The 26566-nt window shown below is 55.8% G+C and overlaps 2 protein-coding genes and 1 non-coding gene across 4 annotated transcripts; 1 reads left to right on the forward strand and 2 right to left on the reverse strand.

Moving 5' to 3' along the window:
• Nucleotides 1-130: 130 nt before the first annotated feature.
• On the reverse strand, nt 131-9591 carry ADAMTSL5 (ADAMTS like 5). The gene is made up of 13 exons (XM_053911211.1): nt 9583-9591; nt 7126-7472; nt 5237-5309; nt 5045-5136; nt 4729-4789; nt 4470-4578; nt 3292-3419; nt 2759-2870; nt 2301-2387; nt 1995-2158; nt 1538-1733; nt 1389-1460; nt 131-1050 (listed from the first exon to the last, which is right to left on the reverse strand). The coding sequence occupies exons 1-13, from the start codon at nt 9589-9591 to the stop codon at nt 749-751; spliced, it is 1752 nt and encodes a 583-aa protein (XP_053767186.1). The 3' UTR covers nt 131-748.
• Nucleotides 9592-14648: 5057 nt separating this feature from the next.
• PLK5 (polo like kinase 5 (inactive)) lies at nt 14649-23266 on the forward strand. 2 transcript variants are annotated; one of them, XM_053910783.2, is made up of 15 exons: nt 14649-14813; nt 15449-15562; nt 15702-15818; nt 16140-16359; nt 16452-16539; nt 16651-16746; nt 17396-17594; nt 17746-17872; nt 18060-18136; nt 18301-18385; nt 18667-18744; nt 20454-20610; nt 21502-21631; nt 21729-21839; nt 22883-23266. In XM_053910783.2, the coding sequence occupies exons 1-15, from the start codon at nt 14706-14708 to the stop codon at nt 23066-23068; spliced, it is 1893 nt and encodes a 630-aa protein (XP_053766758.1). In that variant the 5' UTR covers nt 14649-14705; the 3' UTR covers nt 23069-23266. The 2 variants fall into 2 exon arrangements, with proteins under 2 accessions (XP_053766758.1, XP_053766759.1); XM_053910784.2 differs by having other exon boundaries at nt 16230-16359.
• LOC112312698 (U6atac minor spliceosomal RNA) lies at nt 18880-19005 on the reverse strand. The gene has a single exon (XR_002975596.1). It is a non-coding gene; the product is annotated as a U6atac minor spliceosomal RNA (small nuclear RNA).
• Nucleotides 23267-26566: the final 3300 nt, after the last annotated feature.

Below are 26566 nucleotides of genomic sequence, written 5' to 3' on the forward strand. Positions count from 1 at the left end.
TATAGTCAATAATGTTGTGATAACTATGAATGGTGCCAATTGAGTACTGGAAAAATTGATGGGAACATTTTGTAAAGTATATGATTGTCTAACCACTAAGCTGTGCACCTGAAATCAATACAAAATAAAATGGAAAGAAAAAATAGATTATCTTTGAAATTCCTGGTAGTCGGCACATAAGGGGAAATGAGTACAGTACAGAGCCTGGTTAGGCATGTCTTCCAGGGGGCATGTCTGTGACAATGTTTCTGAGTATATTAGCATGTGTGGGTAAGTGGCAGTGAGAGGAGAGAGTACAGAGTGTTAGGGAGTTAAGCAGTGATGACTTTCCTGGTAGACAGGGCAAGGAGGGACGCTGACACATCACAGTGATTCCTTAGGCATGTCTTCTTCTGGGCCCTGCTGCTTGTGAGAGCATATCTAAGCAAGTAAGAGTGAGGCAAGGGGAATGAAAGGAGACATAAAGTTTTTGAGTATAAGATAGCTACGAGTTTCCTGGCAGCCGGGTTGAAAGAGGAAATGAGTTAAAGAAGCAATTCAGTGTGTTTTCATCATTGCCTGCCTACTCACAACAGTGGATCTGACTGCATGTGAAGGTATATAAGTATGTGTGAGGGAGAGTCACAGAGCTGTGGTGGGAGATATTTCTGAGCTCCCTGGAAGCCAGGGCAAGAGGGGAAATAGGTTGAGTTTGAGCCTGGTCAGGCACAACTTCCTTGCTGTGTGTGGTGACGCCTTGTCTAGTGGCTCAGACAGGGCAGTGTCTAGCAGCCAGGCGTACACGGCTGTCCTCAGCGGGGCTCCAGGGCCGGGCATAGCCTGCATGGGGCAGCAGCAGCCGGTCCTTAGTGCCGTCAGGACTGACGAGGCGCTGGGCAGCCAGCAGGTACTCTCGATGGAGGAACATTGGTGGGCAGGGGCAGCGACCCGGCGCCCACACATACTCAAGGGCCTGCAGTGGTGAGCGGTTCTTGTAGACAAGCTGCACACGCACCTCATAGCGGGTCTCCTGGGCCTGGAGGAGGTGGCCCAGCACTCGAGCCCGGAACACTGTGGGCAGAGTGGTGCTGAAGCCAACTGGATGGTCCGGCCTGGACACCCATCCACGCACCCCATTGCCATATGAGGGAACTGGGGGTCAGGTGGGATGTGGGGGCCCTGTAGGGACTGTGGAGAGGGTACTGGAGTCAGGATCAATGAGGACTTAGAGGTCAAATTAAAGCAACGAGTCAGATAAAGGAGTCCAATTAGGGCCAGAAGAAGAGGTCAAGTTGGAGTCAGGTCAAGGAGTCAAGGGTAAAGTCAAATCAGGGTCAGATGTAGGCAGGAAAGGAGCCAAGTGCAGTCAGTTAGGGGCCAGGTGAGGGTTGGGGAAAAGGGTCTCTCACCAAAGTCACTGCCGCAATAGTGGAGCAACCGGTGGGCACGACCGCGGGTGTCAGGACAGGGTGGGCAGGGATCTGTGAGATGGAGCATTAGGGCACAGGCCTCACCTCCCTGCTTGCCCCCACCCTGGTTGTGGTTGTTACCCCCTCACCTGGGGTGGGGTTTGGGCTCCGTGTGGGGAAAGCCGGGGCTTCGTGGGGCTCAGGAGACTGAGGTTCCACATGCAGAGGCTGTGGCTGCCTCAGGGACCAGCTCAGGGCCTGTGCCTGCTCCTGGAAGGGGCCGTAGAGCTCCCGAGGGAGCCAGAACTCGAACTCAATGCCGGGATTGGGTTCCTGCAGGAGGACCTGGGGGGAGGGTCAGGTACTAGGGAGTGGAAATTGGAACTGAGAGCCCATCCTCCCTGCTCTGACTCGCCACTCCTGCCTTGCCCCTCTGTTTCTCTACTCTAGTCTCCCTCCTCTGACTGTCTACCCCAGCCTGGCCCCTCTGACCCTCTCTAATTCAGTCTCACCCCTCTGACCCTCCCCACTCTCTCTCTTGCCTCCCCTTAATCCTTTAATCCCCCCACCACGTACCCAGACGCCCCCTGGAGGCCAGGCACGCACCTGCAGAAGCAGGTCTTGGGTCGTGGGACCCGCCGCGCGCAGCGTCTCCTCTGGCCCTGTGGCGCGGGTGTAAACCACGCGAGTGCCTGCCGCCTCGTAGGTCCCGGGAGGGCTGACCTCCCACTTGCCGTTGAGCACGTAGCGCCCGTCGCCCCCAATCAGCGCTGCAAGGGAAGGGTCAACCCGGGCTCTCCGGAACCCGCCCCTCCCACCTCCCGACACTTGGGGTCGCGCTCCTCCCGCCTCAGTCTCCCCGCACCCGGGAGACCCGCAGGGCGCCTCCCCCCGCCTGGAATTCTGTGATACCCAAGTGGTTGCGGCTCCGATGGGCGGCGTAGATGTGTCTGGCGCCCTCCGGGATCAGGGTCACATTCCAGTACCCAGCATAGGTTCCTGGGCAGGAGGGAAAGAGGGTGTTGTGGTGCGGATGGGGTGTAGGAAGGATGCTTTGAGAATTAAATGAGATGGTCCAACTAAGGAGGTTAGTCTTGGTCCTGGTATCCCCCCAAACACTCTGTAAACATTTGGAGTTAACGATTATAAGTGAAGCATCGAAAGAGTTAGAATCCCATCTGTTCTGGTCAGGGCGGGACAATCTCGCATTAACTAATCAGAATGAATAAAAAAGATAGGGCAGGGCCGCAGACTGCCCAATCAGCACCGGACTTCACTTCCGCGCCCACAGCTTCTTAAAGGGCCCGCTGTACTAGAGTAGAGAGGACGGGGCGAGTGGTCACCGGCGAGAGGACGGGGCGAGTGGTCACCGGCGTCACGAAACACGCGCTGCACGAAGAGGCAGGAGTCGTTGGCACCGCCACAGAGGCCGCAGTGGTCCTCGCGGGTGTCTGAACCCATCAAACCGTCACAGCCGGCGCTCTAAAGGAGTGGGAAGGACACATGTCACCAAGAGCCCCCTGCCCAACTCGGTGCCTCAGCCTAGGGGTAGGAGGCAGGGCTCTGAGAACTAGGAGGAGGGGTCTAGAGACCAGGGTGGAGACTGAATAAAAGAAAGGGATCTGAGAGTAAATGGCAGGGCTCAGAGGTAGAAGCCTGGGGTGGGGCCTAAGGACGAGCGAGCGTGGCCTGTGGAAGGTGGAAGAACTAAGGAACAAAAGGAGTAGGGCCTGGGCGGGACCTGAGAGTAAAAGGACGGGCTCTAGCGGGAAGCTTGGGGTGAAGCCTATGGGGGGCAGGGCCCGTCGGGGCAGAGCCAGGAGGGAGGACAGGATCTAGAACTAAATAAATGAGGTTTGAGGGAGCGTCATTGGGAGGTGGGCGGGGCCTGGCGAGTCCTTACTAGGCAGCGTCCCCCAACGCAGAGTCCCTGGCTACCCGGGCTGCAGGGAGTGCCATCCAGAACGCGGCCAAAGCTATGGTAGAAGGCATGCCCCAGGGCCAGGCAGTTGAGGTCGCACTGGTTGGGCGCTGGGGGCAGAAGGAGAGGGTAAACCAGGGGTCTTCAATCCCAGTTACAGCCCTCTTCCTTCCAAGCTCCCCCAGAAATCCATCCTCTTGGGCCATTAAGGCCCAGAGTCTCAGCCAATACTACACATGAAGGTTGAAGCAGAGCCAGGACTGAACTTAGGCATTCTGCCTCCAGCTCCCTGGGACTCTCCCGTGCAAGTATCTTGGGCCTTCATGCATGTGTGCATGCATTCATTCACTCATTCCACAAATACTCATTGAACACCTACTAGTTTCCAGACGTGTTTCTAGGCTCAGCGCTGAGCAGAACTGCACCCAGTAGGTGCCCAATAAAAAATGTTTGTTCAGTGCTGACTGGGTCGCACATAGCCTGGGTGTATCTTTGGCCCTCCCTAGTATTCAGTTTCCCCCTCTACCTGGTAGGGGGGACAAAGGGCATTCCACTCACAAATGTGGGCTCATAACCCTGACTCCTGCTCCTCCCACTCAAGCTCCCACCTCCCTGACCTTGGCTGACCCTGCCTGGAACGGAGCCTGATCTGACCCTAGTGGGCCAATTCTTAAGGCAAAGGAAAAAAAAAAAAAAACAAACAAAACCATGAGGTTATAGATGGACCTTTCTTTATTCTAAGCTTTTCTTATTTGTGTCTGTACCATCGTGGCATCGAAAGCTGCTTGTCTTAAACCTGGAGGCACACTGCCTCAGGCACACAGTTATATAACATGCTATTTTCAGCTCAATACAGGCTGTATTTCCTGCTACCGGCATAAGTTTGAGAACTGTTGGCCTCTGGATACAGCTCTAAGTAAATCTTCAGCCTGGTGTTCAACCCTGTGCAGAATAGACCCTGTCTCCCTCTGCCTCTGCTTTGCACCTCACCTGTGCTTTTGTCCCTTCACTTCACCAACTCCTATTTATCCTTCAAAGCCTAAGTGAGCCTATGTCTACTCTCCTTACTACTCTCCAAGTCCCCTTTCCTTCCTAGCAGCCATTCTCCCTGCCAGCTCTGAGTTGTTCCCCCTGGACCAATAGGAGAGCAGGCTACTCACCACCATAGAAGGGCACCCACTGATAAGTCTTCTGGAGGCTGAGGACAGGTTGGCCATTGTAGAGGGCACACTGGATGTCTCGGAAGGCCATGGACCCTGCAGGACAGTCCTGGGGACAGAGATGGGTGGGTCAGAGGCTGGGACAGCCTCAGGGAAGCCCAGAGAAGCTGGCAGGGCGGCAAACATATTTGAGGCCATGAGTGGGGAAGCAGGAGGCTTTAAGACAGACTCGAGGGTATGGGAGGTGAACAGAGCTTACTGGCAACTGGCAGAGGCGGTACTCATGGGTGTCTCCCCAGCACAGCTCTTCCCTGGGAAACCTATGAGGAGTAGGGTGGCCAGAGTATGGTCAGGCCCCTCAGTAACCCCCTCCCCAGAGCCCGCCTGCACACCCTCCACACACATACTCCCCACCCCCCAACCCTACCCACATTCCAGGTGGATCAGTGGAATTAAAACACACAGCATGTGTGGGCAGGTGAAGGGTGTGGTCAGGGGCTAAGCCTGGCTGGCAGGAGAGGAGGGGCAGGAACCCCTTCGACACGCTCAGACAATGTATCCTGCCCACTGCTTACCGGATGCAGCGCCGGCTGCGCACCGAGAGTCCCCGCCCACAGGAGCTGGAGCAACGGCTCCAGGAACCCCATAGTGTCCACTCTCCTGGCCCCTACTTGGAGAGAGAGAAGCATGGTCAGCCTGAAAGGGAGGCTGGCAACCCTACATGGTTTCTGGGTCCCCATGCTCCCCAGGCTCATGTCTTCCCTTACCTGAGCACTGCCCCCCAAACCACAGTTCAGGAGGATCCACAGCAGGAGCAGGAGGTTCCATAGGTGGTGGGGGCTGGGGGAGCAGAGGAGAGTGCTGCAGTAAAGGTGTCAGGCCAGGGGCTGAACCCCAGCTTTGCCCTGACTGTGAGATTTGGGGCAGTAACTTAACCTCTCTGAGCCTTCCTTCTCATCTCTGAAAAATACAGACCCCCTCAGAGGAAAGTTTTGAGGGGTCCTCCGGATCAGATAAGAAAAATAAAAGGCACAGAGCCTGGAATGGAAATGAAGAGCTCAAATAATAATTATTATTATTAGTTATTGTCTTGTGATGCACACAGTAGGTGCTTAATCAGTGTCTAATGATAGAACAAATCATTCCAGGACAGTGCACAAGTGTCTCCAGGGTCAGAGCCCCTCACCGCTCTCTCCACCATCATTGCTTCTACCTTCCTGAGTGGCCAGGGGCCAGCCACTCCGCTTCCCCAGGCCTCAGTTGCCCCATCTGTGCAGTGGGAACCATCTGGGGTCAGTCCAGGACTCTGAGACTGCAGAGGGTGCAGCCAATGGGGGCTGGGTCAGGGACCAGGTCCCTCCAGGGCCCTCTCTGCTCCCAGACTCTTGGCAGCAGGGATTCCCTGGATTGGGGAGGGGCAAAGAGGGGTGACCTGACCCTAGGCCAGCCAGCACCTCATGACCTGATGAGCAGAGGGTGTGGAATGGATCACCAGGGTGGTCTGTGAAGAGAAAGGGGCCCCTGATGAGGATGATGCAGAAAAGAGGGAGACAGCTGGGGTGGGGAGGCTGGGCTGGCAACTTTGCCTTACACAAGCCTCAGTTTTCCCATCTGTAAGGAGAAAAATAGAGCCACTTGTCATCCACACCCTCTGTGTGACCATGACATTGGCAGAGAAAGGAGGAGGGAAGTGTCAACCTTATGAGTCCTTACCTGGGCCAGAGCCAGGGAGCCCAGCAGTCAGCAGTACCCAAAGGACATGCAGGACAAGCTCCTGGGCACTGGGGCAGGGGGGGATGCAGAGCTGGGCCCTGCTGGACCCATGGCCCTTCCTGAGCCTCATTTTCCCTGTATCTCAGGCCCTCCTAGCTCTGACACTTGGACCTGGGGCTTCAGGGGTCTGGTGCTGAGGTGGCTGCGGGTGGTGAAAACCTGGAAGGCTACCAGCTGGGGGCTCCTCTGTCTGACCAGAGCTGTGCTGCCAGGTGCATCTCAGCTCCTCTCTGAGGCCAGGGTCCTGGCTGGCCCATAAAGCAGGAATTTGGAGGGAAGAGCAAAGATACGGGAAGAAGGGTTGGCCTTCTGACACCCTCTCCTGACTCAGCACTGGCTATGAGGTGGGAATCTGGGAGATGGAAAATAAGGGGCTAGAACACAGGTGGCAAATACAAGGCCCGCGGGCCGAATCCGGCCCTCCACCTTGTTTTATCCAGCCTTATCCAGCCGGCACCTTGTATCTACCCAGCGGCAGCGCCGAGCTCCTTGCTCCTAGTTAAGGAGTAGTTACATTTACACAGTCCTAAAATTACATCCGGCGCTTTGAAGGCAACCGCGAGGCTGACGTGGCTCCCGGTGAAAATGAGTTTGACACCCCTGGGCTAGAAGGACCACCCTCCCACTACCCAGAGCCCCTTTCTGAAAGAGCAGGACACTTACACCCGGTTTTGGTTGAACTCCTGCTGGTGAGTGTGATCACAGGGTAAGCCACGCCTCTGGGCCTCAGTTCCCCCGGGAGGAAGTGGGGATGAGCTTTCTCTCTCCCTGGGGGATTGCTGCCTCACCGTCCCCATGCCCCCACCCCTCCACAGCCCTACTGACCCAGGGAGGAGGAGTAGAGGTGGCCCCGGATAGTGAGTGGATAGGAAAAGGGGCTTACCGGCGACTTAGAGCTCTGGCGGTGCGTCCCGGCTCCCTGGACGGCCCCAGGGCGAGACGAAGCAGCGGCGCCCGTGGGGAGGGGCGGAGGGAGCACGGGAAGGCTCCTTCCACCCGGCCTCCCAGGGCGCGCCCAGGTCGGGGTCCAGAGAGGCGGCGGCCCCTTGCGCCCTCGCGCGGCCGAGGAGCGCTTCCGAGCGGATCTGCGGCAGGGGACTGCTTCGCGCGGATCCCGGCACTCCAGAACTGCGGTCTGGTGTCTGAGAGTCCATGTCCCGGTGACCTTGGGAAGCCCAGGGCGGGAGAACCGCGACGGGACTGGCCGTCCTTAACCCCACCCCGGGGCTGCTATTCCGGGCGCCGCGCTCAGGGCCTGGGAATTTTCGAGAACCGAGGTCGCCCGGTTCCGGGAGTCCGGGGCGCAGCTCCCTCTCCACTAACGTCCAGATCGCGTCCCCGCGAGGGTCTCCTTTCCCAGCCGCTATCCCCTTCTCTGGTCCTTCCCTCAGGGTCAGCCTGCTCAGAAACCCGCGGGCCTGAGTTCCGATCCTGGGGTTTCCGCTTCAGGTCCCAGCCGCCCCAAGCACAGGGCCCCCAGCGCACTGGAGAGACGCTCAGCCCCAGGAGTTGGGCGTAAGGGGCGGAGAGCCCACTCCCAGCCAGCGCATTTCCGGGCGCTGCTGTCACCGAGGACGCGCCCCACCCCGCCTCCTGCCCTCCTTGCCAGGCCCCCGGTCTGTGAGCGGCTTTGGAGGCAGACCAGAGTCCAGAGGTCTCAATTCTGTGTGGCCGTGGCCCTACCCTTTCCTACCTCAATTTCCCCAATTGGGCAAGGGGGCCACCGGGACTCTTTCAGCTACACTTCAGTTCTTTGCGCGGACTGGCGAGATCAGGGTTACCCTGGCGTTTTCACCACCGAACCCTTTCCAGCCGGTGCCGCCCAGTCCCCCCCGCCCCCCACCTACACAGGGATGCAGCAGGCGTCCTCTGCTCACCCCTCCCTCACTGTCACCCAAGGTGCTCCCTGGTAGGCAGGTTGAGGAAATGGAGCACCTAGAAGGCCATGGGTGGACTGCTCCTCTGCCCCCAGGCTCAGCCAGGCTCAGCTTGAGTGCCTCCTCCTCCTGGAAGCCTACCATGGGTCTCCCAGCCCTGACCACAGAGACAGAGAGGTTGCTGGTCCAGATCTGTCTGCACTCCAGCCTAGAGCAACTCAGAACAGAGCCACACAAAGCCACATATTTCTTCAACGTTTATTGAGAACCTACTATAAATATGTGCCAATACAGTGGTGAGACACTCAGCCAATCAGGCTAGTGAGGGAGGGAGGCAGCCCGTGGGCAGGTATAATTTCACCTTGTGATCAGGAGCTTGGAGGAAACAGCCCAGGTCCACTGCCGATGGAAGAAACATCAGGGAGGCCCTCAGTGAGGAGGTGATTACCACAGGAGGTGGTGGGAAGGGCAGCCCAGGCAGAGGACACAGCAAGTGCAAAGGCCCTGAGGCTGGATAAGAGTATGAAGAGTCAGGAGATGGAGTAGGTGGAGCAAGTGGCCTGAGTCTGGGAGGGGATGAGGTCAGAGGCGGGGAAGGAGCCATGGAAGGTGGAAGAGGGTGCTCTAGCTTCGGAAAAGCCATCCCTGGCTGCTTTGGGGGCAGGAGTGGGGGCTGAGAATGCAGTAAGAGGCAGCATTGGGTGTTCTGGGCAGGGGCTAAACTGGAGTGTGGGTGGAGGTGAGAGCAGTGGGTGGCTCCCAGCTGTTTGGGAGTGGAGTCTGTGGGAGTTGTTGATGGATCCCACGGGGGAAGTGTTGGGAAGACCATGAGGCAGGAACTTGGCCTGAGTGTCTGGTGAAGGGAGGTGCCCCATTTACTGAGGGGGGGCAGGCTGGTGGGGGAGGGCGGGTTCAGCAGTCATTTCTGAACCGCTCTAGGGTGAGACATTTGTGGGTCACCAGCAGAGGCTGGGAGTCCAAGGGGTCATGTCTAGGTAAAGGTGGATATGTGGGCGTCCTTGGCACATGGGGGTAATATCATGGGTGGGGTCACAGGGCGTGAGTGTGGACAGAAAAGGGCAGGGGGAGAACAGGTGTGTATAGAGTCCCAGAGATCACACAGGGCTTCTGGGAGGAGGGAGGTGTGGCCTGTGTGGGCAAGATGAGGACGTGGACCAGTGGCCCAATGGATTATTATTGATGGAGGCAGTCATGCCCTTGATGAGGTGAAGCCTACTTGGACAGGGCTGGAGAGAGAATGGCAGGAGAGGGAGGGGGGACAGAGAAAGCAGGCATCTCTTATGAGCACTGATTATGTACAAAGCTATGGACTGGGGCCTGGTGGGTCATCAGAAATAAATCAGGCTTGGTCCAGGGGTGTCACAAAGTGGACAATTGCATCCCCCCCTAGAGGTGTGTCATTCCCCAAGCCCCACCCACAGTGTCACGCAGGGTGCACATACAGCAGTCATTGTGCCCTGCAAAAAGTGCATATAGTAGGTATCCTGCATGGAGCACATACAGCAGGCGTTATTCAGCAGGCACTGCATCTTATAGACGTGTACACAGCACCCTGGCTGGTGTGGCTCAGTGGATTGAGCACTGGCCTGTGAACCACAGGGTTTCCAGTTTGATTCCCAGTCAGGGCACATGCCTGGGTTGCGAGTCGGGTCCCCACTTGGGGGTGCATGAGAGGCGAACACACATTGATGTTTCTCTCCCTCTCTTTCTCTCTTCCCCTCTTTCTAAAAATAAAATCTAAAAAAAAAAAAAAAAAGAATGTACACAGCATATATCTTGCCCTGCAGGGAGTGTGTACAGTAGGTACTGTGCCCTACGGGGAGTAGACACTGAGCCCTCCAAGGGTTGCCCACAACAGCCACTGTAGAAGAGTGCATGCATAAGTCACCGCACCTTGCAAGGAGGGTTTACAGAAGGGGCTTTCTGCAGGGAGCGTCTGGAGCAGGCATTGCACCCTTATCTGTGTAACAAGTGTATGCAACAGGCACTGAGTCCCGTAGAAAGTGAATACAGCAGGCACTGCACCCTTCATGGGGGCCCCAGGACTGGTAGAATCACCAGGTGGGGATGGGGTGAAGGTGTGGGGTCCTGGGCCCCCCCCAGTCTTTGCCTTCCCTCAGTTCTTGCCTTCCCTGTGTCTCCAGCCTCCACCTCTCTCCTCTAAACAACTCAGTTGGTTTCAGTAGATTCCCAGAGGATAAGGCCCAAGACTTGGCTCAAAATACCTGGTGCAGGTAGAGAGGATGGTTGTGAGGTTCAGAGGCTCTAGGTCCGGTAGCATCTCAGTCCCCAACCCTGTGCCCAAACCTGGATCCTGGCTCAGGGTCAGCTGGATTCCCCCTATTCTGAGCTCCAGCCCAGAACCCCTCCCGGAGGCCAGGCCAGGATGGGATTGGGAGAGTGCATGAGGGCCATGGCAGAGGTGGATCAGCTGCACTTCTGCCCCCTCTGAGGTCTGGGATCTTATGGCCTCCCTGGGGATTAGGAAATGTCTATGAGGAGATCCAGTGATCTCCTCATACCCCCTCCTCCCATTCCTTGTGCCACTTGTGATCCCTGGGTCGTGGCCATGTGGTGCCAGGATCCTTCAGCCCTCTGAGTTGACTAAATGGAAGGGGTCCTGCCACTCCTGCCCCACAATCCAAGGTCTCTGGAGCTGCCCAGATGTCCTTGAGCCTGAGTATGGATGGAACAGGGGCTGGGACCTACCATGGCCAAGGTCACACATGTGAGCTGTGATTACCACCTGAAAAGAGCCACCCTAAGCACATAAGAGGCAGGAAACAGAAAAATCCCAATTTCTGAGATGAGTCTCTGGATCGAGCTGTACCTGAAGCCACAAACCCAGTATTTTTCACTTTAGCAACTTTGGGTTTCTGTGACTTCTAATCAAGAAGTCTCCACACATGGGGAGTGTCCTTTCCATCACCCTCATTCCAGACAGGTCCTACTTGTCATGCTACTGACCCAGTGACTGAGCACTTCACCTACTGTGAGTTGCCACAGCCTAGGAGGCTGCCATATCTGATGTGACACTCCTCACCCCTACTTTATGGGTCAGGACGCTGAGGTACAGAGGGGTGAAGCCACACTCAGTGAAACTCAGAGGTTCTGGAGCAACTTCATACCCACATCCAAATGGGTGTCCTCAGCTCCTTTGGGGGGTTGGGTGTGGGGGACTTGCTAGAAGTGGGGATGCTCCAGGCAGAACCTGGAGGATGAGGGGGGACGGGGTGGAAGAGGGTATGAGGAAGAGGGTGTTCTCGGCGGAGGAACAGCGTGTACAAAGGCGAGGTGCAGGCCCAAGGGAGGCCTTTGTGGCCAGAGCGCGATGAGCAAGGAGGAAGGCTAGAGGCTGGAGGCGGGCAGAGGCCTCACACGGCTTGGAGGCTGGGGAGCACGGAACGATCAGAAATGGCAAGTCATCCAAGGGTCGCTGTTGGGTGGAAAATACTAGAGAAATCACACACGATGTGAAGACGTTTTTATAAAAGAAGTATGCACGTTGCCATAAACTCAGACAGCACATTGAAGGGTGCACCCCCAGTGTTGGCCACAATGACCTTGGGCTGGGGGTTATGACTGACTTTGAGCTACCACCTTACAGGTATTCCTTGAATTTCTTATAATGATCTCCTAAATCTTGTTCTTTTTTTAAAATAAAATTTAAATTTCGGAATCATTTGAGATTTACAGAAAGTTGCACAGACACTACAAAGTTCCTGTCTGCCCTCTGTTGTCAGAGTATGGTGTCCCTTCCCCAAAGGGACCTGTAGCTATGTCACCTCACATGGCAGAGAGGACCTTGCAGATGGATTAAGTTAAGGACCCTGAGATGGGAATAACCTTGGAGGACCAGAGAGGATGGTGCTTCTAGAAGGAGCTGACAACAGTGGATGCTTGGAGGCTGGGAGAGGCAAGGATGAGGTCTGATCCTATACCAGCGGAAGCAAAGTTCCCCGCCCCTAACACTGGGCCAGTCTCAAAGCAATGCCCTCCTGCAGTCATGGGGTTTCTGAAGCACAGAGGCAGGGTCCCTTCCTGCTGACTCCGCTCACGAGGCCCTGTCCCCAGAGGCCAACCTCATGAGTACAGACACGAGGGAGTCCACTGAGGGTTAAAGGCTAGGAGACCACAGAGGTACCTGGAGCCAGGGTGAGTCTCAGCTGCCTGGGGGCTCCCACCCTGGCACCTTCTAGGAGAAGAAGACTGTGCCCAGGCTGGCCCCATGCCAAGCCCCTCGAGCCTCCCTAGGGAGACCTCCAGGAGTCTGGCTGCCCAGTGCTGTCTCAGCAGCTGCCCCCTCACCTGCGGCAGGTATTTTGAGCAAAGCTTCCTGCACTTCTCCAGGGAAATCTGCTGAGTCTGGGGAGTTATTTCAGGTCAGTAAGGAAACAGAATGGAGGGGAAGTGAAGCTGTGGCCTGGGGTGTAGGGATTCAGGGGATCCAGCTGGTGACCACCCGGCTTGTGGAACCCCGGGCAGGGGTTAGCATTGGAGGCCAGGCAGCGCCCTTTGTGATCCTGTGATCAGCACCCAAACCGTGCCTCAGTTTGCTCATCTTTAAAATGGGGGTTTTAGTAAGTCCCCTAAGGTTGTGTTTTTTGGGGAGTAGAGTGGGGCCTTTAATATGTTTTTCCTTTTTTTTCTTTTCTCGTGGCAAAATACACACAGCATAAAGTTTACCATTTTAACCATTTTTAAGTGCACAGCTCAGGGGCATCAAGTACATTCACATCGTTGTGCAGCCGTGACCACGGTAACTTTCTTACCTTCCCAAGCGGACACTCTGTCTCCATCACATGCTAGCTTCCTTTCCTCCCCCTCCCCCAGCCCACCACCCACCCTCTACCTCCTGTCTCTGGGAATTTGACTCCTCCAGGGCCCTCCTGTGAGTGCAGTTACACAGCGATTGTCCTTCTGTGTCTGGCTTATTTCACTGAGCGCAATATCCTCAAAGTTCATCCACGAGGCAGCAGGTGTCAGTTTCCTTCCTTTTTAGGGCTGACTCACATTCCAGTGTGTGGCTGAGCCGCACTTTACCCGTTTATCCACACTGGGCATTCAGGGTGTTTCCTTCCTGGCTGCTGTGAATCGCACTGCTGTGAACAGCTATGTTTTTCGTTTTATTCCAGGTGTTCTCATTCTAGAGTTCTGGAGGAGGGAGGTCCCAGCTCAGGGAGGTGCAGGCTGGGAAGGGGCGATCTCCCCAGTGCTGTGGTGGAGGCCTAGCCAGCAAAACCTAGCGGGCAGCCAAGAGTTGGGATAGATTGGCATCTGTGCAGAGGGGTCAGCTGACAGGCATGCTGTGTGGCACGTAGCCAGGAACTTCAGATTCTTTTACTCCCAAGAACCTTCCGGGGATTCAGTGGTCTTCACCACCTGCCCCAGTGTGTGGGCTCTGCCTTCCCTCCTGGGGGGGGTCTTGGGGGATGGCCGGGCTGGATTCCGAAATCTGGCCTCTGGAAAATTCCTAGGCCTGATTCCAGCCTCACTGAGGCCTGCTAATCCTTCCCCATTCACTGTGTTATGTAACATTTGGGGATTAATACCGAGGTGGCCAGAGGCTGAAGCCCAAATTCAAACACAGCACTGTCCCTTCCTGGCTGGGTAAGCAACCTAACCTCCCTGGGCCTCAGTGTACTCACCTGCAAAATGGGGACAGGCCACTTTCCGTATTTCAAGGTTGGTGTAAGGGTGAGATGGGAGAAGGAATGGGAAGTGCCTAAAACCGAAGCTGGGCCAGAGCTCAGAGATGCCCCCACACAGCCTGAGCCTGCCCACTTGTCTTCCCAACTGACTGCTTCTCCTTGTCAGCCTTTGCTGAGAATCATAAATCGCAGTGTCCACCCATTGGTCCCTAAATCCTGTCCCTTCTCACTGTCAAGTGTCCTTCATATATGACACCTTCCGACAAGGAGCCATTCCCCCCTGGGTCCCTGCCCCAGGCCTCACTCCCCTCCCCACCAGCCTCAGCCCCAGAGATCCTGGACGTCTTTCTCAGCCCCTGAATCCTGCTGTGTCGCCCGGTGCCCAGGTAGTCAAGCCCCACGGTGTCATGGGGGCGCAGGAGACTCACCTGCAGAAAAGACCTAGTCACAGACATTCAGAACTAGACCCACTTCTCAAGAGCACTTGGGGGAGAGCCCACCAAACCCCAGTCCCACCCACCTTTCCCGGGGAGGCCTCCAAAAGAATGAGAATCCCTTTGGGACTAGGTTTCTGTCTCAGTGGTTCAGTGAAACTGCGCGTTGACAGTTTGCAGCTTGGCGGGAGGCACAGGATTGAAAGAGCCAGGTTGAGAACAGTGGGTTGGCGCGCGGGATGCAAACGCTGCCAGTGGGGCATCCACGTACTCCCACGCGTTCCCCACGCATCGCCCGCTCCCGTTGCGGGCCAGCTCCCAAGCTTCGGGACTCCGCCCTCTCCCCCTAACCCCCTCAGCCAATGAGACGCACCCCGGGCAGCGCTGCCCCCAGAGCAGCCGCGCTGAGCTGCGCTGCGCGGTGGTAGTGGGAGGCTGCGCCAGTGTCCGCGCCCTGCTCCCCGCAGGCCCCCGCCCGGAATGGAGCCCAGGTCCCGGCGGCGGGGCAGTTGCCGCCCGCTGGTCTCCCCTTTTCTGCGCGACCCGGGTTCGGGTCGTGTCTACAAGCGCGGGAAACTGATCGGCAAGGTGGGGATCCCAGCAGTCTGACTTCGGGACAAGGGGCAAGGCCGGGCCGGGCGGAGGTTCCGGTGGGGCAAGGGTCCCGGCGGGGCAGGGCGGGTTGTGCACACCGATCCTGAGAGCAGCGGAACCGATGTTCGACCAGCTTGTTTGCTGGCTGTCCCCCTGGGCTTTATCTCTGCTTGTGTTGTGTGTCCGCGCGAGTTTTGGGGTCTGGCGTTGGGCTGGGCGCCCGGTTTGTGGCGGGCCCGCTGGAGGCGTGCATTGTGTAGCGGGAATCGGTAATTGGTGGGCTATGTGTTGTCCATGAGTTCTGTGTCCAGGAGCGTGGGTGTGCTACCACCGAGTGTGGGATGCGTATCCGTGCCTTTCTCTAAACCCTGCCGTGTTGTCTCCAGGTCTGTGTGTGTGTGTGTGTCTGAATGCGTTACACGTCTCTGCTTTCTGTGCCTGGTATGGATGTGTCTGTCTGAGTGGTCGTGTTCCTGTGTTTGTTCCCAGGCGTCGCATTGTGTGTCCAGGTAAGAGGGTGCGGGCTGTGTATTTACATGTCTCAGGTGTGTGCCTGTGAAGCCGCCTGGCCACCTGTCCACACACTTGTGCACACCTGTCCACTGAGGTTGTGAATCCCGTCCCTTCAGGGCGCCTTCAGCCGCTGCTACAAGCTGACCGACTTGTCTACAAGCAGCGTGTTCGCTGTCAAAGTGGTGCCGCGTCGTGGGGCTGGAGCTGGGGGTCTGCGCCCCTGTGGGAAGGTAGGGCACCCCTGTCAGTGCCCAGGGTCTCCATGCCCACAGCGGCTTCCCAGAGAGGCCCCTGCCCTTGAGGGCGGGTGGATGCCCGTTGGCATGGCTACTGTGTGCAGGGCGTGTACGCGGAGGGCTGTGCCTGCAGGTGGAGCGAGAGATTGCCCTGCATAGCCGCCTGCGACACCGCAACATCGTGGCCTTCCTTGGACACTTCGCTGACCGCGACCATGTGTACATGGTGTTGGAGTACTGCAGCCGCCAGGTGCCCCAGGGGAGGGGCAGAGAGGGAGTCTGTACACCTCCATGTCTGCTGTGCTCATCTGCATCCGCCCCTGTGTTCCGTCTGCACTTACCTGTTTCCACCTGTGCCCAGGCCAGGCCCATCTGTGCTCATCCTAGGCTCTCTTGTCTCACCTAGGCTCACCAGCGTACATTTGTGCCCAGTTTATTCTGTGGTCAGCAGGCTTATTTCATACTCATCGGTGGTCACTGGGCCCACCCGAGCATCCCTGTGCTCCCCTGTGCCCCTCCTGCACTTTGCCATGCCCCATGCCCCCAGTTGAACTCAGTGGTTCCTTCATAGGCTGCTTGCACTCTCCTTGCCCACTTCACTACACTTGAGCTCATATGTGTCTCCTTGGTGCTGGCGCTGTGGCCCGTGGGTCACCTGCAGTCTTTGGCCCACGTGCTGGCGGCGCGGCAGACTCTGACGGAGCCTGAGGTACGCTACTACCTGCGGGGCCTGGTCAGCGGCCTGCGCTACCTGCACCAGCAGCATATCGTGCACCGAGACCTGAAGCTCAGTGAGTGCAGGGAGGGCGGCTGTGGGGGCCACGGGAGCTGGGACTTGGATCCCCCTCTTATGCCCGTGACTCCCCCCACACCCCACTGGCAGGTAACTTTTTCCTGAAAAAGAACATGGAGGTGAAGATCGGGGACCTGGGGCTGGCTGCCAAGGTGGGGCCAGGGGGCCGATGCCACAGGTAAGGGGGGCGGCTCAGAGCAGTCTCTTGGGGTGGGCACAGGTAAACCTAGTCTGGCACGCAGGCCCTAGGCTTCCTGAGCACCACCCCCCACCCCACATCCCCTTCCAGAGTGCTCTGTGGGACTCCGAACTTCCTGGCCCCAGAGGTTGTCTCCAGGAACGGGCACTCCTGTCAGTCAGACGTCTGGGCTCTGGGCTGCGTCATGTGAGTGGGGGCCCGGGGGCCTGGCCGGGGAAGTGGGGCAGGGTTGCACAGGGGGTGCCAAGTATGAGCAGGAGGGAGTGTGCAAGGAGGTAAGGACGTGTATAAGTAAGTACAGGGGAGGTGCAGTGGTGGTACAGGCACACGAGGACATGTATGTGACATGTGAACAGACGTGTGCAGATACGGGGCCGATGGGAGGAGCACCCACTAGCCATCATTTGAGCTTGCAGGTGTGAATAGGGATATAGGGGGGCTATGTGCAAAGGAGGTCAGGGGTGAGTGTGCACAGATGTGTGGACAGGTGTGCAGGTGTTCGGTGCACAGGCAGATCAGGGCATATACTCAGGTATGAAGTACATACAGGAGTGGAACTGGGGTGAGCATGCAAAAAAGAAAATTGGGCAGATACGTTCAGGTACAGGTATAAGCTGGTGTCTACCGATGCTGATGTCCACTGAGCAGACAGGGGTGGCCAGGTGGGAGGGGTGAAGGGCAGGTATGGGAACATGGATGGATGGGAAACATGGACAGAGTAGGGCAGTGTCGGTAGGTATGGCCAGGTGTGCACAGGCAGCTGTGAGCCAATTCTGGACCAGCCCAGGACAGGTGCAAGCAGGCACCCAGGCTCTTGCCCCCCGACCTCGCCCAGGTACCTGGTGCTGACCGGCTCCCCTCCCTTCGTGGCGGCGCCCCTGTCAGAGATGTACGAAAATATCCTAGCCGGCCATTATCCGGAGCCCACCCACCTGTCACCCAATGCCTGTCGCCTCATCGCGCGCCTGCTGGCACCTGACCCAGCTGAGCGGCCCAGCCTGGACCACCTACTGCAGGATGACTTCTTCACACAGGTGTGTGGTATCCAGCGATGGTGCCACCCTGGGGGCCGGAAGCCTGGGTCTTTCTCTGGGGCATCTCAGCTGAGGCCCAGGTAGGGTAAGAACCCCCAGGTGGCCAAGGCAATCTGAGTGGGGTGCTGACCCCCAATGCCCCGCTCTGAAGGGTTTCACTCCAGACCGGCTGCCACCCCACTCCTGCCACAGCCCACCCATCTTTGCCATTCCCCAGCCTCTGGGCAGGCTTTTCCAGAAGGTGGGCCAGCTGCTGCTGAGCCAGTGCCAGCTACCCTGTGAGTATCACCCCACCCACCCCTCACCTGCTCCTACCTGCCCAGTACCTGTTCTGCCTCACACACTTGTCACGCTTCCCACCTGCCCTGTAACTCACACCGCGGCAGAGGTGGGTATGGATGGCAAGTGCCTCCCCCAACATGGGGCCAGGTTCTGCAGCCCCCCAAAATCCTGTGCCTCCCTCAGGCCCCCATACTCCCAATGAGGCCTCATGTCCAGGAGAAGATGGTGCAGACCCTGCCTCCATGGAGTTGGGCATGGAGGTGAGGGCTCGTGTTGGTGGGGAACACAAGGAGGGCGCCCTCACAGCAAGGCCGAGCAGAGGGAGCACTTGGGTTCTCAGAGTGGGGAGGTTGGAGCCGTTCGCTTCCCTCAGGCCTCCCCCCAGGGGCCGGGGTGCCCCTCACTCCTGCTGCTCCCTCCCTAGGCTCCCCTGTTTGAGAGAGGGGCTCCCCGACCTGAGGTCCCAGTCTACCTGCTCAACCAAGGGACCCTCCAGAGTGACCCGGCTGGTGAGCGGACTCTCTACCCTAGGTGGGGGCTGTGGGTGGGGAGTGAGGGGCCAGAGGCAATGGCCAAAGACAGTGCCTTGCCAGGGTCGAGGCCCCTGTCCCGGCTTCAACTTTCCCACCTGTAAAATGGGAGTGATGTCTGGATTCCTGGGTTGAAAATAGGGTTTTTCCTGGATTCAGGGGTTTGGGGTGGGGCTGGTTGAACGGGCCCCTCATAGTGGGGCCCAGGCCTGTCCCGTCTCTTCTTCTCTCCCTGACTCCCCATGGATCTGTCTCTCCAGGGCCTGCAGGGAGCTCAGTGCAGGAGGTGGAAGAGGCCGTTAGAAACCTACAGCTCTGCCTGGACCCCGGGCCTCCAGGTAGGAGCACAGCCTAGGCCCCAGAGGCACCCTGCCTATTTTTTGTAAAGATTTTTGTTTGTTTGTTTGTTTTTGCATCAGTACACATCGTGTTATTTAGTTGGAGCCTTTACTGTTTCACAGATTATATGATTTAAAAACCAGTGGTTAGATGCCATGAAGTAGGTGGCAATGCCTTAGCCGTCCGCATGTGGTCAGGCCCGAGGGCCTCTTCCATCCTTGTTAAGGGGAGTGCTAACCTGCTCTCCTTTCATACAACACTATTTATTTATTTTTAAAGAGAGAGGAAGGGAGGGAGAAAGAGAGGGAGAGAAACATTGATCAGTTGCCTCACACACACCGTGGCTGGGGACCAAGCCCATAACCCAGGCATGTGCCCTGACTTTGCAGGATGACACCCAACTAACTGGGCCACACTGGCTGGGGGCTCACTGTCTCTTAATCTCTGAGGAAAAGTAACCTGTCTCCATCCAGGCCCCCCTGGGGGTATTTCTGGGGCTCTGCGGGGGGACAGGTTTAAGGGAGTCTTCAGGACACCCTTCAATGACTTCAGGCAAGTCACTTAAGCCTCTGTGCCTCAGTTTCCTTCCCTGTTTGAGGAGGCCAATGGTAGCACCAGCCATCCTTGAGCGAGATGTCTAGACTTCCTGAGACCTCTTTATATGCACTTAGGATGACTGTTTATTTGGAGTGACATGTTGAGGAGGGCTCTGGGGGGCATCCTCGTCCTTTCGGGGTCTGAGTCTCTATCATTTGTACCATCGTCCTATTTGAGAGCCAGAGAGGAGACTGAGAGAAACTGAGGAAGGAAGGAAATGAGATATCAGATCTTCACCAGCCCTGAACCTGTGTCACAGCCACACCCCAAAATGGGTCCCCTTCCCACGTCCCGGAGTCCCAGATGCCCAACCCCTCTTTCTCTCCCTTTTCTTGACCCCCACCAACCCACATGTCCTGTCCCATCTGGAGAGGGACACTGCCCTGCACGGAGAGGGAGGCCCAAGCCTTTTCTTTTTCATGAGATCCCTTTTGCTTTTTATTTGATTTTTAGACAGAGGGGAAGGGAGGGAGAATAAGAAGGAGAGAAACATCCATGTGTGGTTGCCTCTTGCACAGCCCCCACCCAGGCATGTGCCCTGACTGGGAATTGAACTGGTGACCCTGTGGTTTTCAGGCCAGCATTCAATCCAACTGAGCCACGCCAGCCAGGGCATTTTGCATTTTTGTTCAGCCTCCCCTTGCTGTTAGCAATCAGACTTTAAACTTGTCTTTAATCAACTGAAGCCAACTTTTATTTCAGTGTTTTAAATAAACAGTAAAAGAGAATTTAACTTTTCAGAGAAGCCACCTCAACAGCACGGAGTCCCATCTGCCCCTGGCCCACTGGATGTCCTGTTTTCCCACTAATGACTTTTTTCCTCTCCAGGATCTGATCCAGCATCCCACGTGGCACTGAGCAATTTTTTATTTTTAATACAAATATTTTTAATCAAATAAAGCAAAACCTTATGGTATTTTGGGCGTTACAGGCATTTCAGAATTACTCATTTCCAGAGGCAGTGGGTGATCCCCATGTCCCAGTGCTCCACCCACAAGGCAAGAGTTGGTTTTCTCTTTTCTGGACATTTCTCGATATCTCCTGTGCATCGCTGCCCCTCCACCCAGGCCCCACCAGGACCCCCATCAGTTCACCTTTTTTTTGTGCCCAGCCATGCAGGGACCCGCAAGAGAACAGCGGTCCATCCTCTGGGCTCGCAAGTGGGTGGATTATTCCAGCAAGTACGGCTTTGGCTACCGGCTGTCGGACGGGAGCAGCGGTGTCCTGCTTCGGGATGGCACCCATATGGCCCTGCACCCCCCATGGGGGTAAGTGATAGGGCTCCTGTCCCCTTGGGGGCCAGGCTTTCCCCCTGTCTTTCTTCATCCACTCCTCAAGTATTCAAGTACCTACTGTGCACACCTAAAGGCACTCGCTGCCTGGTATGGAAGAACAATGATAAATGAATAAGTTGATTTCAGGTAGGATTTTTCTGAAGGAAATGACTGGGCAAGGTGACATATGGGGGTGGGGGATGTGGCTCACAATAGCATGGTTGTGGAGGAGCTTTCTGAAGAAGTGACGTTCAGGCAAGACATGAATGGTAAAATGGAGCCTGTCAGGAATAGCATTTGATGCATGGGGAACAGCATGTGCAAAGCACCAAGGATGGAACTGAGCATGGTGGATCTGAGGAACAGTGGGGACTCCAAAGTGAGTAAGGGGGAGACAGGAAGGATGTGAAATCAGTGCCCTTTAAGGCCACTGTTGGGGTTGGAGCAGGAAGGAGGGATCCAGCTCACACTTTTAACAAGATCTCTCTGGCAGGAATGATGCAGGGGACTAGCAGGGGAGGTGACTGGACTAGTTAGCTGGGCAATGGCAGTGGCTTGGGCTGGGACGGTGGCAGAGTAGAGATGCAAGGAAGCTGGAATCTTGACTGAGTTTGCAGGCAGGGAGGATGGAGCGCCAGGGGGTGAAATGGAAAGGTGGCAGGAGGGCAGGTATGGGGTGCGATCAGGATTTCAGAGGACAGGCTGAGCCCATGGTTCCAGGGATCTGGAGTTCAGGAGAAGGGCTGGGCCCACAGAGCATGGTCAGTGTGGAGCTGGTCTTCAAAGCAACTGTCCAAGGGGGTGGTGTTATGTGGGAAGGTGTCCTGGCCTAAGGTACCCAGGACAGTGACTGTGACTGCTGGCACCCTGTTCCCCTGCCCTCAGCCAAGTCAGCTATATGCCTGACCGAGAGAGGCTGGAAACATTTGCCCTGAGGGACGTGCCCAGCCCGCTGGGTGCCAAGCTGGCTGTCTTGCGACTCTTTGCTGGCTACATGCAGCAGCGGCTGCAAGAGGTGAGGGGAGTAGGGCTGGTGGAGCTGGTGGGGCTGTTGGGACTGGCAGGTGGAGAGACCCTGGCCCTAAGACCCTTGTGGCTGGGTCTGTCCACAGGAGGGGGGCCTGCCTGTGCCCACCAAGTCTGCTAGCCCCAGCCTCTGCCTGCTGCGCTTCCTTGTGTCCCAGCAGGCCCTGCTGCTATTCTTCAGTGATGGGACAGTGCAGGTGAGCATGGGCCCTCGTCCTCAGGGGCCCCTGGGGGTCAGCGGGTTGGCGGCAGCATCCCTGTCCCCTGGACCATGCTGGCTGTTCCAGTGCACACTGTCGGGGGCGGGGCTCCAGGAAACAGCTGGCTCCTGGCACTGGGGCAAAGTACTGACTCCTAATTTTAAAAACTGCAAAATTTAAAGTAAAATGTGCCCTGACCAGTGTGGCTTGGTTGGTTGGGCGTCATCCCACAAAGCAAAGGGTTGCCAGTCAGATTCCTGGTCAGAGCATACGCCTGGGTTGTGGGTTTGGTCCCCGGTCGGGGGGTACGTGAGGGGTGACCAATCTCACATAGGTGTTTCTCTCCTTCTCCTTCCCTTCCCCTCTCTCTGTACATAAATAAATAATTAAATAAAATCTTTTTGAAAATAAAATGAGTGTAAGTAACGTCAAAATGTAATTTGGGGTCATCTTCGTGGGTGGTTTCATTTAGCGGCTGTCAAAATGTCATTTCCTTGGAAAATCATTTTTGAGTTTTTCCTGAGAAGTCCTGGCAATTTCTGACAAATCAGCCAGCCCTAAAACATTTCAAAATAAGTAGCATATGATACTTTAATTATTATTCTTAATTTTTTATTACTTAAAAATTTTTTACAGTAGGAAAAACAACTCTAGCCTTCGGACCTGGTGGGGCCACGCCCTGGGCTGGGCGGGGCCATGCCCTGGGCTGGGCGGGGCCTCAGGAAGAGAGCACTGACTCCAAAGCCCCGGGGGACACTCGGGGAAACCGGTACTTGGTGAGGGGCTAGAGCTCTCCAGGTGACAGGAGTAAGAGTGGAGGTCTCGCTGGGTGACCGTGGGCAGGGGAGTACTGTCTAAAACTCAGTTTCCGCCTCTGTACAGTAGAACTCTGGGCTCGCGACTCTGAGTTCTTAGGAGTGAGGCAGCCTCTGAGACCCAGATCAGACGGCTCTCAGTCTCCTGTCCACTTGTCCTTCTTCTGTCTGTAAGGCCAAAGCTGGGGGCAGCTCCCCTTGACCTCGGCTTCTTACCTTTGGCAGGTCAGCTGCAATGGAGACCAGGTTCAGCTGGTGCTGAGCGGTGGGGGCGAAGAGTTGCTGCTCACGGTCTGGGAACGGGGCCAGCCTCATACCTCCTACACCCTGGGGATGTTGCGGAGCCACGGCTGTCCCCCAGCTGCTCGCCAGCACCTGCATCATGCTCTCTGCATGCTGCAGAGCATCTAGCGCCCCCTAGGGTCAGACTGGACCTCTGCATGTTGATGCCAGGGACCTGGGCTCCATTTGTTCCTGTTCCTCCAGAGGTGATGCCCTTAGGGATAGTTGGCGGGGAGCATGCAGGTGCGTGGGAGGTGGAGGGATTTATGGTGTGACTGTTCAACCCAGACTTTTGTTCAGCTTTCGTTTTTCTTTCATTAAAGAAAACGTGACCCGTAGCCTGCCGTCTGACTCTCTTTGGGGGAGTTTGAGGACCTTCAGCAAGGCGGCACGCAAACCCAGCGTGATCTGAGCCCGGCGTTCTTTGTGACACACAGAGCCAGGCCAGGCTTTCACCAACACAGAAGTTAGGATCAGAGTGGTGTGGAATGACCAAAAATCTAAACGTTAGGACAATTATTCAGTGGACGGTCAGTGAGAAAATGAATGTTGGGAGCCAGAAAGATGGGGACTTGTGTTATGCAGGGGGCAAAAACGCTTGGCACAGCTGTCGCCTGCGATGTCTTAGGGTTGGGGGAATGTGCTTCCTGGGGAAGGTCCTGGTTTTTTTCTGTCCATTGACATACATTCATGGTCCTGTAAAAAAGAAATCAGCACACCCTGGCTTTTCCCCTCAACAATGCGCCTGGATGCATTCCTGGGTGTGTGTGTGTGAGGAGCTACCTTGTTTCTTTTCATAGAAGGAGGGGATGAAGAAAACCTGGCACTTAGGGCCTGGGGAGGAAATGCCGGTGACGGGAGGTCAACTGTCTTGTGTGGGAGGAGAAAGTGCTCTGTTTAAAAGAGGGGTAAACGCTGGAGGGTTCCCTGGAGAACCTGGGAGGGACTGGGTGTGGGTGGGAGAAGACCTGGCAGAACAGAGAGGCAATGCTGGGTGGGACATCGTGGTCTTTGTTTTCCTTTTTATGTTACCATTCATGTAGAATTCACATAACAGGCAGTTAATTGTTTTAAGGTGTGCAACTCGGTGACAATGAATGCATTCACGGTGTTGTGCAGCCACCACCTCTAATTCCAAAACGTTTTCATCACGCCAGAACACCCCTCCCCCACCCCTACAACCACTGACCCACTTCCTGTCTCTGTGGCTGTGCCTGCTCTGGACGTGTCACATAGGTGGAATCACGCACTCTGTGGCCTTTTGTGTCTGGCTTCTCTGAGGAGCACCACGTGTTCAAGGTCCATCTAACGTTCTGGGGCTGTCAGAGCTTCGCTCCTCTTCATGGCTGAGTGATGTTCCAGTGTGTGGATGGGCCACATTTCATTCACTTGTTCATTTGATGGCATCATGTTACAAATGACAGAAACCTCCCTCCTAATTTTTATGAGCAACCTAAAGGACTGGCTTCTGACATTGAAATGTTCAGAAGAAGGGACGGTTGCGGGCAAGGCCGGGTCAGGGGCTCAGTTAAAGAATGAGGTCTTCCTCCTGCCTCTCCCTTTCCCTCACACTTTCTCCATTTCTTGCTCTACCATCCTTTGTTTTGGTTCTTGCAGCATAGTGACAAAGATGACCCCTGGCAGGCACTGACATGCTCCCCAGCAAACCCAGGGGGAAAGCAGCAGCCACATATTCCCCATTAGTGCCAGCAGAAGTCCCAGGCTTAAGTTTATCGGCAAGACCTTAGTCACATGACCTCCCCCAAGTCTCCTGAACCGAGAGTAGAGTGTAGCAGGTCCAGAAGCAGGGAGAGTAGATGCTGATACCCCATCATCCTCTTGCTTTACTGTGGTGTGTTTCTGACAGTCTTTTGTGTGAAAATGCCATGGTGGGCGACCTCCAAGATGGCCCCATCTCCTGGCACTCACCCCCTTGTGTAGTCATCTCCACACTGAGTAGCGTTGGCCTGTGGAGCCAACAGGATATCAGCAGTGACAGTCTGTGACTTCTGAGACTAGGTCATACAGAGGTGAGGCTTCCTCCCCATTCTCTTGGACCACTTGCTCTGTGGGGAGCCAGCTGCCATGCTGGGAGGGCACCCAAGGAACACTGTGGAGGGGCCTACATGGAGAGGAGTTGAGCCTTCCACCAAGAGCAACATGAGGGAGCCACCCTGGAAGTGGCTCCTCCGGCCCCAGTCTCGCCTTCAGACGAGGCACCCTGGCTGGCAGCCCGACTGCAACTCCATGAGAAACCGTCTGCCAGACCCACTGAGGCAAATCACTTCTGAATTCCTGACCCATGGAAGCTGTGAAAAAGTGTGTCTTGCTGTTTCAAGCCACTCTGTTTGGGGGGGACTTGTTACCCTGCAATAACGTACTAATATGCTTGCCCCAACACGCAGACGACCCAGCCACATGTCCATCCAGAACACTGGTTTCAGGGGAGCAAAAGACAAAACACTGTCAGAGATTTTAGTGCCTATCTTGCAAAATGACCTACCTAGAGTATTTATTCCCATCTGTTTGTGGGTGTAGGAACAGCAACAATCTGTGAGAATCGCCCACAACGGTGGTTTATAAACCAACCACGGAATATATTAATTTTGTAACCTCCCAGGCCGATTCTTATTTCTAGGTATAAGAGCGTCAAGAGATGGCAAAGTGCCCGCGCCGCCCTCGCACTGAACCTTTCTGGAATCCTCTTCAGAGAGGGGGACTGTGAACCGCCAAGTAAACAAAGTTATTGTGTTTTGGGGTGCTTACAAAGGTTGGAGCTTAAAGAAATGGCAATGAATCCACTCTGGGTCTGGCCAGAACTTTTTTTTTTTTTTTTTTTGGTGAGGAAACTAGGGAGGGCATTTTTAACTTTGAAGAATGAAGGAAAACTTGCCTTAATTTAATTCTGCCTCCCCCCCCCCATCTGAAGCATCAGAGGAACACTGCCTCTGGACCACCTCCTCATTGGTTCGAGGGAGCATGTGACACAGAGGCCTCCTACAATCACCAGCAAGTAAAGCTCGGACAAGGTGGCAGCGTTGCTAGAGGCTAGTTGGCTGCTGCCCTAGCAACCTGGCATGATGTCACAAAGCCTGGCAGGGTCCAGGTCCTGCCCGCCTGCATCTGCCTCCCCATCTGTTCTAAGCGACAGAGCTCACCTGGGAGCTGGGGGCTTTCTTTTCCCCATTGAACAGATGAGGAAACTAAAGCACGTGGGTTGCCTCAATATAGAAACTGCAGGGAGAAAATGCAGGTGGCTGTAGGTAGGTCAACCCGGCCACCCTAACCCTTTGGGGAATTTTTTAAATCCTGATGACTCTAGGGAATTATGCCAAGGGGAAAAAATTACAAAATCCATAATGTAAAGTTGCATTTATGTAACTTTTTAAAAATTGAGAGAGAGAAACATCCATTTGTTGGGATCAAACTCACAGCCTTGGCATATCAGGACAACATTCTAACCAGCTGAGCTGCCCAACCAGGGCCCGTTTGTGTAACATTTTTTAAATGACAACAGATAAGTGGTTGCTAGAGAATTAGAGAGTGGGTGGAAGCGGAAGGGCTGAGGTTGTAACAGAGAAGCTCTAAAGGTTCTTGTGGTGGTAGATACACAAACCGACTCAGTTG

Source organism: Desmodus rotundus, chromosome 9 (genome assembly GCF_022682495.2).
Source record: "Desmodus rotundus isolate HL8 chromosome 9, HLdesRot8A.1, whole genome shotgun sequence".
Classification (NCBI taxonomy): domain Eukaryota; kingdom Metazoa; phylum Chordata; class Mammalia; order Chiroptera; family Phyllostomidae; genus Desmodus; species Desmodus rotundus.

Bases quoted from the DNA above. Each gene is read 5' to 3' on its own strand.
- ADAMTSL5 (XM_053911211.1), bottom strand. The intron at 5,310-7,125 runs GTAAGCCCCTTT...CTGCTCCCCCAG, and splicing joins GCCAGAGCTCTAAGTCGCCG to CCCCCACCACCTATGGAACC. The intron at 1,734-1,994 runs GTGCGTGCCTGG...CCCTCCCCCCAG, and splicing joins CCCAAGACCTGCTTCTGCAG to GTCCTCCTGCAGGAACCCAA.
- PLK5 (XM_053910783.2), top strand. From the start codon at position 14,706: ATGGAGCCCAGGTCCCGGCGGCGGGGCAGTTGCCGCCCGCTGGTCTCC. The intron at 17,873-18,059 runs GTGAGTATCACC...TGCCTCCCTCAG, and splicing joins GAGCCAGTGCCAGCTACCCT to GCCCCCATACTCCCAATGAG. The intron at 18,745-20,453 runs GTAGGAGCACAG...TTTTGTGCCCAG, and splicing joins CCTGGACCCCGGGCCTCCAG to CCATGCAGGGACCCGCAAGA.